The 12,969-nt window shown below is 39.9% G+C and overlaps 1 protein-coding gene across 1 annotated transcript in view; it reads right to left on the reverse strand.

The window, feature by feature from the left end:
• The window catches only part of SYT9 (synaptotagmin IX), a 238,246-nt gene that overhangs the window by 121,661 nt on the left and 103,616 nt on the right, over nt 1-12,969 (reverse strand). Inside the window, exon 3 of the mRNA XM_006870294.1 lies at nt 390-936. Within this exon, the coding sequence (XP_006870356.1) occupies nt 390-936 (547 nt within the window). The remainder of the gene's footprint in view (nt 1-389; nt 937-12,969) is intronic.

The raw sequence follows: 12,969 nt of genomic DNA on the forward strand, positions 1-12,969 counted from the left end.
AACAACAACAAAAACCCTATGAAGACAGACACAGGGTCGTTGTGAATAGGAGTTAACCAAATGGCAACTGACTTGTTTCTTTTTAGGTAACATAACAAGGAACTCTGGTAGCACTGTAGGATAAGCACTGGACTGCTAACCACAAAGTGCAGTTCAAACCCACCAGTTATTCAGTGGGAGAAAGAGGGCACTTTCTGCTCCCAAAAAAACTTACAGCAGTGAAAACCCTCTACAGGGTTACTATGAGTTGGAGCCGATTTTATGGCAATGGGTGGGTATACGTATCCTGTTGATGTGGGTTTTCTATTTTGGCCCCCAAATAAAACATAGTGTAAGTAATCTAATTCCATGCTGACCAAGAAGCACCCAGAAGAAAAGGTTGGACTTACATTGGTGACATATTCGATATCCTTCCAAAGGATGCATTCCCTGGGGAAGTCAGCCAAGTCTAAGAAATGATCCACCACCACTTGGCCGATTAAGTCATGGCGAGAGAACCTATCAAAGTCGTACACGGAGAAGTGAAGCTTCCGCACTGCGAGGTCATTGTAGGGAACAGGAAATAAAAACACTTCATCAAACACAGGGTTCAGGGTCTTTCTGTGAACTTTTGTCTGGTGTTTGGTTTTACGATCGGGAAGCAAATAGATCTTGACGTAAGGATCTGAGGTTCCAGAAAAGTCCTTGGCAGGTAAATTGACAGCTTTGTGAATCTTCACGATGAGCTGCTCCAAGTCGCAGTCGTATTTTAAAATAAAGTTCAGTTTCCCACAAGCTTTGCTATTACTCCTCCTTCCATCATCATTATCCACTGACCTCTGCTTATATAACTCCGGTTTAATTCGACCAATTCCAGTCAGCTGTTCCTGTTTTTGAAGCTGCTGGATATTGAAGTCTGGGTTTGACAGGTTGAGTTGTCTTCGTATTGAATTATGCCTTGAGTGAAGAGCAAGAGAGAACAAAGTTATAACCTCATTAGCTATGAGCCTTTCAGAAATGTAGGTAGACTTATGTTGTTAAAAGCTTAGACCTCTGAGGTGTTTTTGTTTTTTTGTGTGTTTTTTTTTCCCTGGCCTAAATTCAAAATGCTCATCAATGTGAGAAAGCTGCTCCCTAAGGCTCAGGCTTGAAACTGAGGGTTGGTATCCGGAAGTGAATTTACTAGCATGTGACCTTAGAGCTTTAAAGGTTTAATGCACTTTCTAAACTGTCTAATATGCCATTAGAAAACTTAGAAGAGAGCTTCAAAAGTTTGTGGAAAATGCATCATCATTTAATTCCATTCTTCTATGAATTTCTGAAGCGCCCCCTTATATTTTGACTGGTGGAATGTAAAGATATATGTTGTTGTTGCTGTTATGTGCAATGGAGTCGGTTCTGACTCATAGCGACCCTGTACAGGGTTTCCAAGGCTGTAAATCTTTACGGGAGCAGAAAGCGTCTTTCTCCCGAGGAGTAACTGGTAGTTTCGAACTGCTGACCGTGAGATAATAGCCCAAAGTGTAACCACTATGTTACCAGATATATACTGTTTTATTTTTTAAAAACTTTTTGATTTTTTTCTAAGCACACTTTATAGCCCATGTTTGATAGCCAATCACATACTGTTTTAAAAATACAATTTTAGACTTCTACACAGAGCTCTGGTAGCGTAGTGGTTACGAATCGGGCTGCGAACCTTAAGGTCAGCGGTTTGAAACTACCAGCTGCTCCGCGGGAGAAAGATGAGGCTTTCTACTCCCGTAAGGATTTACACCCTCGGAAACTCTGTACAGGGTCGCTATGGGTCGGAACTGACTCGATGGCACTTAACAACAACAACAACAACACATACTATCATCCTGATACTGACCTAGCTCACTTAAGTTTTGTTTTAAGAAGAATTAATCTTCCTATAAATTACATGGACTTTCTAGTCAGTATCTTAATTATGCACTGTGGATTAATGTGCTAGACTGAAAAGTTGGTTTTGAACCACAGGTTGGTGGTTCAAGTTTACCAGTCACTTCTCAGAAACCCTATATAGGGTCGCTATGGGTTAGAACCAACTCGACGGCCCTTAACAATAATAATAATATCTTAACTAGAAGCCCAGGTAACACTGTGTGTTAAGCATTGGGCTGTTAACCATGAGATCAGCAATTCAAACCTACCAGCCACTCTGAGGGAGAAAGATGAAGCTTTCTGCTCCTGTAAAGAATTACAGCCTCAGAAATCTTAATTACATGGGTACAAGGAGTCAGAACCAACTCAACGGCTCAAAGTAACAGTAAAGTTTTCTAAGGATATGAATTCCTGCTAATCCAAATCCAATCATTTCATCACATGTGTGAATGCAGACGTATGAATGTATACGATTGGGGTTGTGGTTGCTCACAATGGATTGTGCTACTGTGATGCAAATGACAGTTCTATGTTTGTGCTTTCGCTGTACCACATGGATGATTGTTGCTGTTAAGTGTTGTTGCGTCGGTTCTGACTCATAGCGACCCTGTATAGGGTTTCTGGGGAGCTGCTGGTGGGTTTGAACCACACACCTTTTACAGTTCAAACAGACCGTACAGTCCAGTGCTTATCCTATAGTGTGCACACCAGGATGCTAAAAGGCATGAAAATTAAATGTGAGCTACTATAAATGCATATAGAGATTCAGTTAAAGAAGGTAGGTTGCTAAACAATGTTAACAAAGCCTCCACCACGTGTCTGTCAGTTTGTCATTCTGTGGTGACTTGGGTATTGGAAACTGTACCACTAGTATTTCAAATACCAGCAGGCTCACCCATAGTAAAACAGGTTTCAGGGGAGCTTCAAGTCTAAGACAGACTAAGAAGAAGCACCTGGAGACTTACTTCCAAAAATTTGTTGTTGTTGTTAAGTGCCATTGAGTTGGTTCTGACTCATAGGGACCCAAAAGGTTTCTGAGGAGCAGCTAATGGGTTTGAACTACTGACCTCGAAGTTCGCAGTTCAGTGCTGATCCTACAGCAACACACCAGGAGTCCGAAAATCAGCCAATGAAAATCTTATGGATTATACCAGACCACTATCTGACTTTCTTAGAACGTACTATCAGGAGAAATTAATTGCTGGAGGAGGACATCATGTTTGGTGAAAATAGAGGGGCAGTAGGGATGAAGGAGATGCTCAGCGAGACCAGCTGGCACAACTGAAATGATGGACTTAAACATGCTGTTTGTGAGGCTGATGCAGGACCGGGCAGTGTTTTGTTCTGTTGTGCATAAGGTCACCATGAGTTGGAGATGACTTGACAGCAGCTATTTACTTACCCACCTGCCCGTTTCTCTCTCTCTCTCTCATCCCTCTACATAGCTAATGAAGCTTACTGTTAGCCTATAACCTTATTGGTTTAGGTTAGATGTCTTAGAAGTCTCTTTAAAACTGCCTCATCTATGTGGGTCTTTGCAAGTTCTGAGAAGTAGTCATTACATTGTTTTTTAGGTTCGTTTTTAGCTCAGAGTTCAGTCATTATATTATACTGTCTATTGCCTGTCTCTGAGGGGTTGATAAATACTTGTAGAGACAGAATGTGTCTTCTTTCCCATTGTTAAGACTGCTTTCTGAAATAAAGATATAAAGATGGGATTTTTTTGGTTTTTGTTAAGTGCCATCAAGTCGGTTCTGACCCATAGCGACCCTGTACGGGGTTTCCGAGGGTGTAAATCTTTACGGGAGTAGAAAGCCTCAGCTTTCTCCTGCGGAGCGGCAGGTAGTTTCAAACTGCTGACTTTGCAGTTCGCAGCCTAATTCATAACCCCAAACCATGCTTGAAATGACTGACTCTTGTCATCATAGATTCTCTCATACTGAACATTTCTCTCCTTTATAAAATACCTTCCTCCTGATCACTTACAACCTATGTGATACAACAAGAGCACACTCATAGAGTTGCCACTTGAAACTGTCACAGCCAACAAAACCCAAGCAAGTAAACCCACCCCAAGTGCACACAACTCTTACACAAGCAAAAACTATGTGGTCTGAAAGTGGTCATAGATTTTAGTTTCTTACAATCTTACAGTTTCTTGGCATCTTTAGTGTTGTAATGGGGGGCTGGGGAGGAAGACACAACAGGGGATGCTATGAAAGTACCTAAAGCTCTCTTTACGATATTACAGCTAGGGCATTGCCTGGTCCAGAAGAACAGAGTTTTAATCTCTGCAGGGGCTTTGGGGACAGAAAGCACTGGAAAACAGTACCAAGTGTCCAGCTCTATGCACAGACCATCGGGCTCTTACCAGCTCTCTTTCCTGCTATATTCATTTTTCTCTCCAGGCTGAATTCAAATAAGGTTCCTATTCTGTTCCTCAGTTAGTTCCCACCTATTAAGGGCCATTCTGAGCGCTGTTTTCTTAGTGGTGATGAATACAGATCCTGTGTCTACACTCAGCCCATTCCCTGCCACGATGTTAAGACCCTCCACTTTCACTCAAGGTGGCCACTGAGCATAAGAACTTACCTATTTTCTGAGTAGCAGATTTGGATTTAGATTTATCAGAATATAACTTTATCTATAAAACTAAATCTCCCTATGTCATTTTTAAAATTGTGTCGAAAATATTAACACCCAAACACTCAACAATTTCTACATGTAAGATTCAGTGATATCATTACATTCTTTATGTTGTGTAACCATTAGCACTATCCTTTTCCAAGTTATTCTACCACCATTAACATAAATCCAATGTCTCAGAAGCTGAAACTCTCCCTTCTCCCCTCCCTCCCACTCCTAGAATAAGATTGGGTTTCTATATATTTGCTTAACTCATATAAATGAGATCATACAGTATTTGTCCTTTTGCAAATGACTTATTTTACTTAGCATAATGTTTTCAAGCTGGATATTGAATAAGGAATACTCAAGAAGAATTGAAGGATTTGAATTATGTTGTTGGTGAAGAATACTGAAATGACCATGGACTTCCAGAAGACAAACAAACTGCACTTGGAAGAAATCTAGTCAGAATTCTCCTTAGAAGTAAAGAGGGTGAGATTTTGTCTTATATACTTTGGACATGCTATCAGGAGGGGCCAGTCCCTGGAGAAGGTCATCAAGCTTGATAAAATACAGGATCAGTGAAAAAGAGGAAGATTTCTACAAGACTGATTGCCACAGCGGTGGCAACAATGGGCTCAAACATAACAACAATTGTGAGGATTGTGTAGAACAGGAAATGTTTCATTTGGCTGAACGTACGGTATCTATGAGAGCTGGAACCAGCTCAATGGAACCTAATAACAGCAACGTTTTCAAAGTTCATCCCTGTTGTGGTATACATCTGGACTTAACTTCTTTTTATGACTAATATTCTATTGTATGTATATACCACATTTTGCTTCTCCATTCATCTGCTGATAGACATTTAGTTGTTTCTACGTTTTGAGGATTGTGATGAGGATTGTGAACCATGTTACAATAAACACTGGTTAGTGTACAGTTGCGTAGTTTTAAACTTTAATTTAAAATACATGGATTTGACTACTTAGCAATGAAACATACTCTGTTTTACATGTACAGTTTCTCAGACATGCAATCTTGAGAGAAACAAAGGAACAGTGCTTGCTACCTACTCCTTTTTAACTACAATGGGTTTTCAGCAGGCAGAGGGGTTGGGATGGGTAAAACAACAAGTAGAGATTTGTACTGTAAATCCCCAAACAAAATCCCTTTCCTTCAGAGCCAAAATGCACAGGAAACCTTCCTTGAAAGTTCCAGCTGAGTCCCATGATTCCTTTTAGAAATCAAACACAGATATGAATCCTAATATTGACCCCAATTTTTTATACCACTAACCTTATTTCCAACACTCTTCCTCCCAATCAGAATGACACTTACTACTGAGAAAACACAGTTGAATCTATCTGTAAAGTAGTGGCTTAAAGGCAGATAGCAAAGACTGTATGTAATAGGGGCTGATAGCTTCTCACTCCCTGGGGCTCCTTTTGAATTGCTTACAATTTCCTTTCCGGAGAGAGCTGGAGATTATTGGAGCTAAGGTTAGAATAGAGAAACCCAGCGCAGTAGAGAACCAGGGTAACTTGTAATGCCCCTGTATAACCTCTGGAGCTCTCTGGAGTATTCTCAGCTGAGAAATTAGAGCAGGGAGGCTGCTGCAGGGACATGAAAGAGACATGATAGAGGAAATGGGAAATCAATATTCCATAGGTCTCAAAGACTTACACAAATCAGAGGAGGAAGAAAAACCAAGTCAAAAGGAAAAGAGAAGAAAGTTATAGAATAGTGATGATCTGAGTTCCCACGCATTGTAGATGAGGTGGTATAAAACAGTCACCAAGGTGGCCCTAGAGGCTCCTCAGGGTAAAGGGCTAGACTCGCAATGCCACTGACAATGAATATTATGAGGTGAAATCTGTGTCTGAAGCCGACAGCCCTCCGAAGAGGTCTGAGGATCCCTCCAGTTTTGTGTTCAAAGGACTTGATGTGTACAAGGAATGGGAAGAGGACATGGGCTGTAAGGACTGGAGTGAGAAGAAAAGCCAAGAGGTATCTTTGATAAAGAAGTAACATCCTAACTGAATTTTTATCCTGGCTCCCAAACCTCTAGCAGAATGGCTTCTTTGCAAATTGGGATTTCAGAATCAACTTAAACTTCTTTAGATTCAAGTCAGGGCAAAGAGGTATGGAAACAGTGGAAATAGGATGCGGTTCCCTTCTTGGGACTCCCATGATGATGGAGAGGAGAGGTGAGCTGTCATGACTCTCAGAGAGACACAGAAGAAAGGGAAGAGGAAGTCTTAGACAAGGACTGACCAATGACCTGACAACAAAGTCAGGAGGAAATGGGAGTTTGGGGCTTTCTTGGCCTGGGATTCAGGTGCTTCTAAGATGATGAGACAATGGAAGATGAAGGCATGGGCCTTGGGGCCAGTGAAGCTGAGTAGTAAAGCACAGTTGGCTACAATGACACATGACCTACTTCCTTCCACTCTAAGTTAAACAGGTTTGAACCCTTGTTGTTACCTTCAAATACTTTAGCTCCTACAACCAAGAAGATCCTAGGTCCATCATCTTCCTCTAAAGCAGTTTACATTTCATGCCTCTTCCCACTCCCATTGCTTCTAATGGCATTCAGAGGTGCCTCAGATGAAAGGCTTGGTGAGCTACTTCGAAAAATCAGTCAATAAATCCCTATAAACCACTGTTCTGTTCTAACACAGATGGGGGTCACCATATGTCAGAATCAACAGCAACTGAAAAAGAAAAAATACACAATTACACCTCACTTCAGGGTCTCATAGCAGTTGTGAGAAATTTAGACAATTTCTATTTTTGAAACTATTTACTAAAATCTGAAGAAATAGCTAAGTAAGTCATTAAAAATTGTTGTTTTAAATGTTTACATTTAACAACTGTGTTCACAAGGTATCAGGATTGGAGGACGACTCATTAACAACCTACAATATGCAGATGGCACAGTCTTGCTTGCCAATGAAGATCAAAGATTACAGACTTCAGTATGGATTGCACCTCAATGTGAAGAAAACAAAAATCCTCACAATAGAACCACTAAATAACATCATGAGAAATACAGAAAAGACTGAAGTTATCAAAGACTTCATTTTGCTTGGATCCGTAATCAACACTCATGGAAGCAGCAGTCAAGAAATCAAATGATGGATTGTATTAGGCAAGTATGCTGCAAAAGACCTCTTTAAAATGTTCAAGAGCAAAGATCTCAGTTTGAGGCCTAAAGTGAGCCTGACCCTAGCAATGGTATTTTTAATTACCTCATATGCAGGTGAAAGTTGAACTGTGAATAAGAAAGAGAGCAGATGAATCAATGCATTTTAACTATGGTGTTGGAGAAGAATATGGAAAGTACCATGGACTGTCAGAAGAACAAACACAATTGTCTTAGAAGAAGTGTGGCCAAAATACTCCTTAGGAGCCAGGCTGGTGAAACTTCATCTCTCATACTTCGGACATATTATCAAGAGGGACCAGTCATTGGAGAAGGGCATTATGTTTGGTAAAATAGAGGGTCAGTGAGAAAGAGGAAGACCCCAATGAAATGGACTGACATAGTAGTGAAAACAATGGGCTCAAAAGTAACAATTCAAGGATGGCGCAGCACTGGGTAGTATTTCGTCTTGTTGTGCACAAGATCACTATGAGTAGAACTAGACTCAATGGCACCTAACAACAACTTCAACACACAAATTAATATAGCTTAATAGAGTTGTGCTACTCATAGGGTAATATACAAGATTTAATTGTAGTGCACTTATTACTGGAATTGTGACTGGTAATAGGACACAAATTTAAAGTGCAATGGTTTCAATCCTATCATTGTATTTCTGTAACTCCATGGATTGCTTAATTCAGAGATAAGGTCAGAAGTCTAAATGTGAGGTCAGCCTCATGCCATTATAGGTCTTACTTGGTTTATACGTCTGGCCCTTTGCCATTCTTGTCAGTAGAACAAAAGAAGAATGGTCTGAAATTGACCAATTTATTCAGTCAGTCACTCCCTTAAAAAGTCTGCTCTGTGCCCAGGGCTGCTCTAGGGACTGGACAGATAGTGAAAAACAAAACAGATGTGGTCCCACAGAATACATAGTCAAGAGAGCAGGACGGGAAATAAGCAAACTGATATTCATTTAATTAGAAATAGAAGTTCAGTCTCGTACAGGAGTAAAAACATGAAAAAAAAAAAAAAAGAGTGGAAATAAATAGATGAAAGCACATACAATTAGGTGGCTAGGAAACTTTTCTAAAGAGGTGACATTTCAGCTGGGGTGTTAAGGCTGCAAAGGAACCAGAAATGACAAAAAGAAAAGAAAAACAGTCTGGGCTGATGGACTAGCTCAAGGCAGGAAAGTGCTTGATACATTGACCTACTGTCATCAAGTTGGTTCCAGTTCATAGTGACCCTGTAGCAGAGTAGAATGCTATTCCTTAGCATTTCCAAGACTGTAAATCTTTACAGGTGCAGACAGCCTTCTCTTTCTGCCATGGAGCAGAAGCTGGTGGATTCATACTGCTAACCCACTATGCCACCAGGGTTCCTCTGATATACTGATGGAAGTTTTTAAAAAATAAAAAAGATTAGTGTGGGTAGAGGGTAATGAGTTTTTTCAGGTAAATCTTCCTAGACAGTCCATGTGAATGATGTTCTCTGGGATGATGCAACGTGGTGGCATTGGCCAGGAGGTGAGATTGACAACAGCATACTACAGCAATGTCATGTTGTTGTTAAGTGCTGTCGAGTCAGTTCTGACTCACAGCAATCCTGTATAAGGTTACCAACGAGCAGCTGGTGAACTTGAACCACTGACCTTGAGGTTCAAACCAACCTTGCAGTCCAGAGCATTAACCCGCAACACCACACAAGAACTCCAAGGCACAGGGCCTTCAAAGACCTGAGAAGTTTGTGGCACAACAATTGTGATTTAAAAATAAACAACACAAACCCAAGTGTGACATAAAAATATTGAGAAGGCTTAAGAAACTAGGATGGACTCCATCTTGGAGTGAACTAGGGGATGGATTAGATGACTTTTCAAGATTCCTTCACTTTGGGATCCAAAGATTTTCAGAGATTTGGACTAGTTATCTTTAAAAGGTTTTGGTGTTGAGAAATTCTGAGAAAATTAAAATATTCACATTGCCAAGTTATTAGATCATTATACAAAAGGGATTTCACTGAAATCAAAGAGAATTAACAGGGATTTGGGATGGTTCTAACAGCAATGGATTCAAATAGAAACAGAATAAATGCATGCTCTATCTTAGAACAACAACAAAAGCCACACTGGCAAGGAATATTCTTAGAAGATAAAAGAGAGTTCATCTTTAGATGGCACTGGTGTGAGCCAAACATATCTGAGCTGAAAAGGTCAGGTGAGGTTAAGATTTCTGATGCAAATGCTGCCATAGAAGCTGTGGCACTCATAGTGGCAGGTGATGTCGTTGTTAAGTGCCCTCGAGTTGGTTCCAACTCATAGTGAACCAGTATAGGGTTTGAGCCGACTATCTTGTGGTTCAAACCGATCTTGCAGTCCAGTGCATTATCCTGCAGTGCGAGGATGCTATAAATGATTGTCATAAGTCTTAGGGGCACTGGGTTAAGAAGATGTTATGGGACCCCTAAGACAAGTCACAATAGAAGAAGGAGGAAAGCAGTGTTGTTTGGTGCCACCAAGTCATTTTCAACTCATAGATACTCTATGTGACAAACCATGTGAAAAACCTCAGGGATTTCTACGCTGTGATCTTTAAGAACAAGCTCAGCATTTCGCAAACTCAGGAACTGAAAACAATATCAAATCTCGACTTGAAGCATTAAAGGACTCTATGGGCAAAATACTGGATAATGCAGAAAACATCAAAAGAAGGCGGAAGAAACATACAGAGTCACTGTACCAAAAAGAAATGTTGATGTTCAACCATCTCAAGAGGTAGCATATGATCAAGAGCCAATAATCCTGAAGGAAGAAGTCAAAGGTGTATTGCAGTCATTGGCAAAGAATAAGGCACCAGGAATAAATGGAATCTAAATTGTAATCTTTCAACAAACGATGTGGCACTAGTGGCACTCAATCATCTATGCCAAGAAATTTGGAAGATAACTACCTGGCCAACTGACCGAAAAAGATCACATTTGTACACATTCCAAAGAGAGATGTGGAATGTGGAAATCGTCGGACCATATCATTGATATCCCATGTGAGTAAGCTATGCTAAAGATAATGGTTGCAAACATACATTGATGGAGAACTTTCACAGGTTCAAGCTGGATTCAGAAGAGGACGTAGAATGAGGGATATCATTGCTAACATCAGATGGATCTTTGCTGAAAGCAGAGAATATCTGAAAGAAGCTTACTTGTGCCTTATTGACTACACAAAGGCTTTTAATTGTGTGGATCATGACAAGCTATGGACAACATTGTGAAGTATGAGCAATCCAGAACACTTGATTGTGCTCACGAGGAACCTGTACATAAACCAAGAGGTAGCTGTTTGAACAGAACAAGGGAACACTTGTTTAAATGTTTTCAAATTAGGAAAGATGGGTGCCAGGACCATATTCTTTCACCATACTTATTCAATCTGAATGCTTAGCAAATAATTCAAGAAGCTGAATTATATGAAGAAAAATGTGGCATTAGGATTGGAGGAAGACTCATTAACAACCTGCAATATGCAGTTGACATAACCTTGCTTGCTGAAGGATAAAAGAACTTAAAATACTTACTGATGAATATCAAATACCACAGCCTTTGGTATGGGTTGCACATCAATGTAAAGAAAACAAAAATCCTCAATGTAAGAAACCAAAAATCCTCACCACTGGACCAACAAACAACATCCATATAAATGGAAAGAAGATTGAAAAGTCAAAGACTTCACTTTGCTCAGATCAATCATCAACACTCATGGAAGCAGCAGTTAAGAAATCAAATGACATATTGCATTGGGAAAACCTGCTGCACAAGAATTCTTTAAAGTGTTGAAGAGCAAAGATGTCAGTTTGAGGACTAAGGTGCGCCTGACCCAAGTCATGGTATTTTCAATAACTTCATGTGCAAGTGAAAATTGGTCGTTAATAAGGAAGCAAATAAAAGAATTGATGCATTTGACTTATGGTGTTGGAGGAGAATATTGAAAGTATCACGGACTGCCAGAAGAACAAACAAATCTATATTGGAAGAAGTACAGCCAGAATGCTGCTTGTAAACCAGAATGGCCAGACTTCATCTCTCATATTTCAGACATACTATCAGGAGGGCCCAGTCACTGGAGAAGGATATCATGTTTGGTAAAGTGGAGGGTCAGATAAAAAGAGGAAGACCCCCAATGAGACAGACTGGCACAGTGGCAGCAGCAATGGGTTCAGGCATAACAACGATTGTGAGGTTGGCCCAGGACAAGGAAGTGTTTCGTTCTGTTGTGCCTAGGGTCGGTATCAACTCAGCACCTAACAACAACAACAACAATTCTTTAAGTGGGAGTCTTGATGTGGCACTGTAGGATAAGTGCTGAACTGCTAATCGCAAGGTCGGCAGTTCAAACCCACAAGTCACTCTTTGGAAACCCTCTACAAGGGTCGCTATGACTCAGAACTGACTCGATGGCACTTAACAACAACAACAATCTTTATGTGAGCAAATCACCAGGTCATTATCTCATGTAGCCATTGGTGGGTTCGAACTATCAACATTTTAGTTAGCAGCTGAGAGTTCAACCGTTATGCCACCAAGGCTCCTCCAGGAAAATATAATATTGAAAATAAAAGAAAGGGATTGGTGGGAGGGTCGAAGGAAGGGAGGGAGGGAGAAAGAAAGGAAAACAGCAGCAAGAGAAGAAAAAAGAAGAATAACTAAAAAAGCAAATTATTTTGACTCAGCAAAGAGAACTTTCCCTCTCTCCAAATATGGTATCAAAAATGTTACTTTTAAAAGAATTTAAATTGTTTGGGAGCATGAAAAAAAAAATCATTCATTTTTCTATTCTGTCAGTAAAAAAAGAATTAGAAGTCTTAATTATGGTGAGACCATGAGACCAAGATATGTATCTCCAGACAGACCCATGAAACTGGGTCAGCAGTAATTTAGGTATGATTGTTTTAAATGTGCAACGATGCAAATTAATTTTTAGTATTAGGTCAAATAGAGCTGGAGATAATTTCTTATGGATGTTAAGATATTACTAGACTTGATTTTGGCCACCTGTTAAGATCATTTAATTGCACACCTCCAAAACTAAAATAAAACTCCAAAACTAAAATAAAATATATTTAACAGAGATAATTCTCTCACTCCCTTATATTTTTGTGCCTTATATTTATTTTCTATAACCAGTTGAGAAGGTATCTATGGTTTATAATTCTACATGAGTTATATTTCTGGATCCACAGGGCAAAAATACTTATCCATTTTTCTAGGATAAATATTGGATAGTGATATTATTGCTATCAATTCATTAG

Source organism: Chrysochloris asiatica, unplaced genomic scaffold (genome assembly GCF_000296735.1).
Source record: "Chrysochloris asiatica unplaced genomic scaffold, ChrAsi1.0 scaffold00140, whole genome shotgun sequence".
NCBI classification, from domain to species: domain Eukaryota; kingdom Metazoa; phylum Chordata; class Mammalia; order Afrosoricida; family Chrysochloridae; genus Chrysochloris; species Chrysochloris asiatica.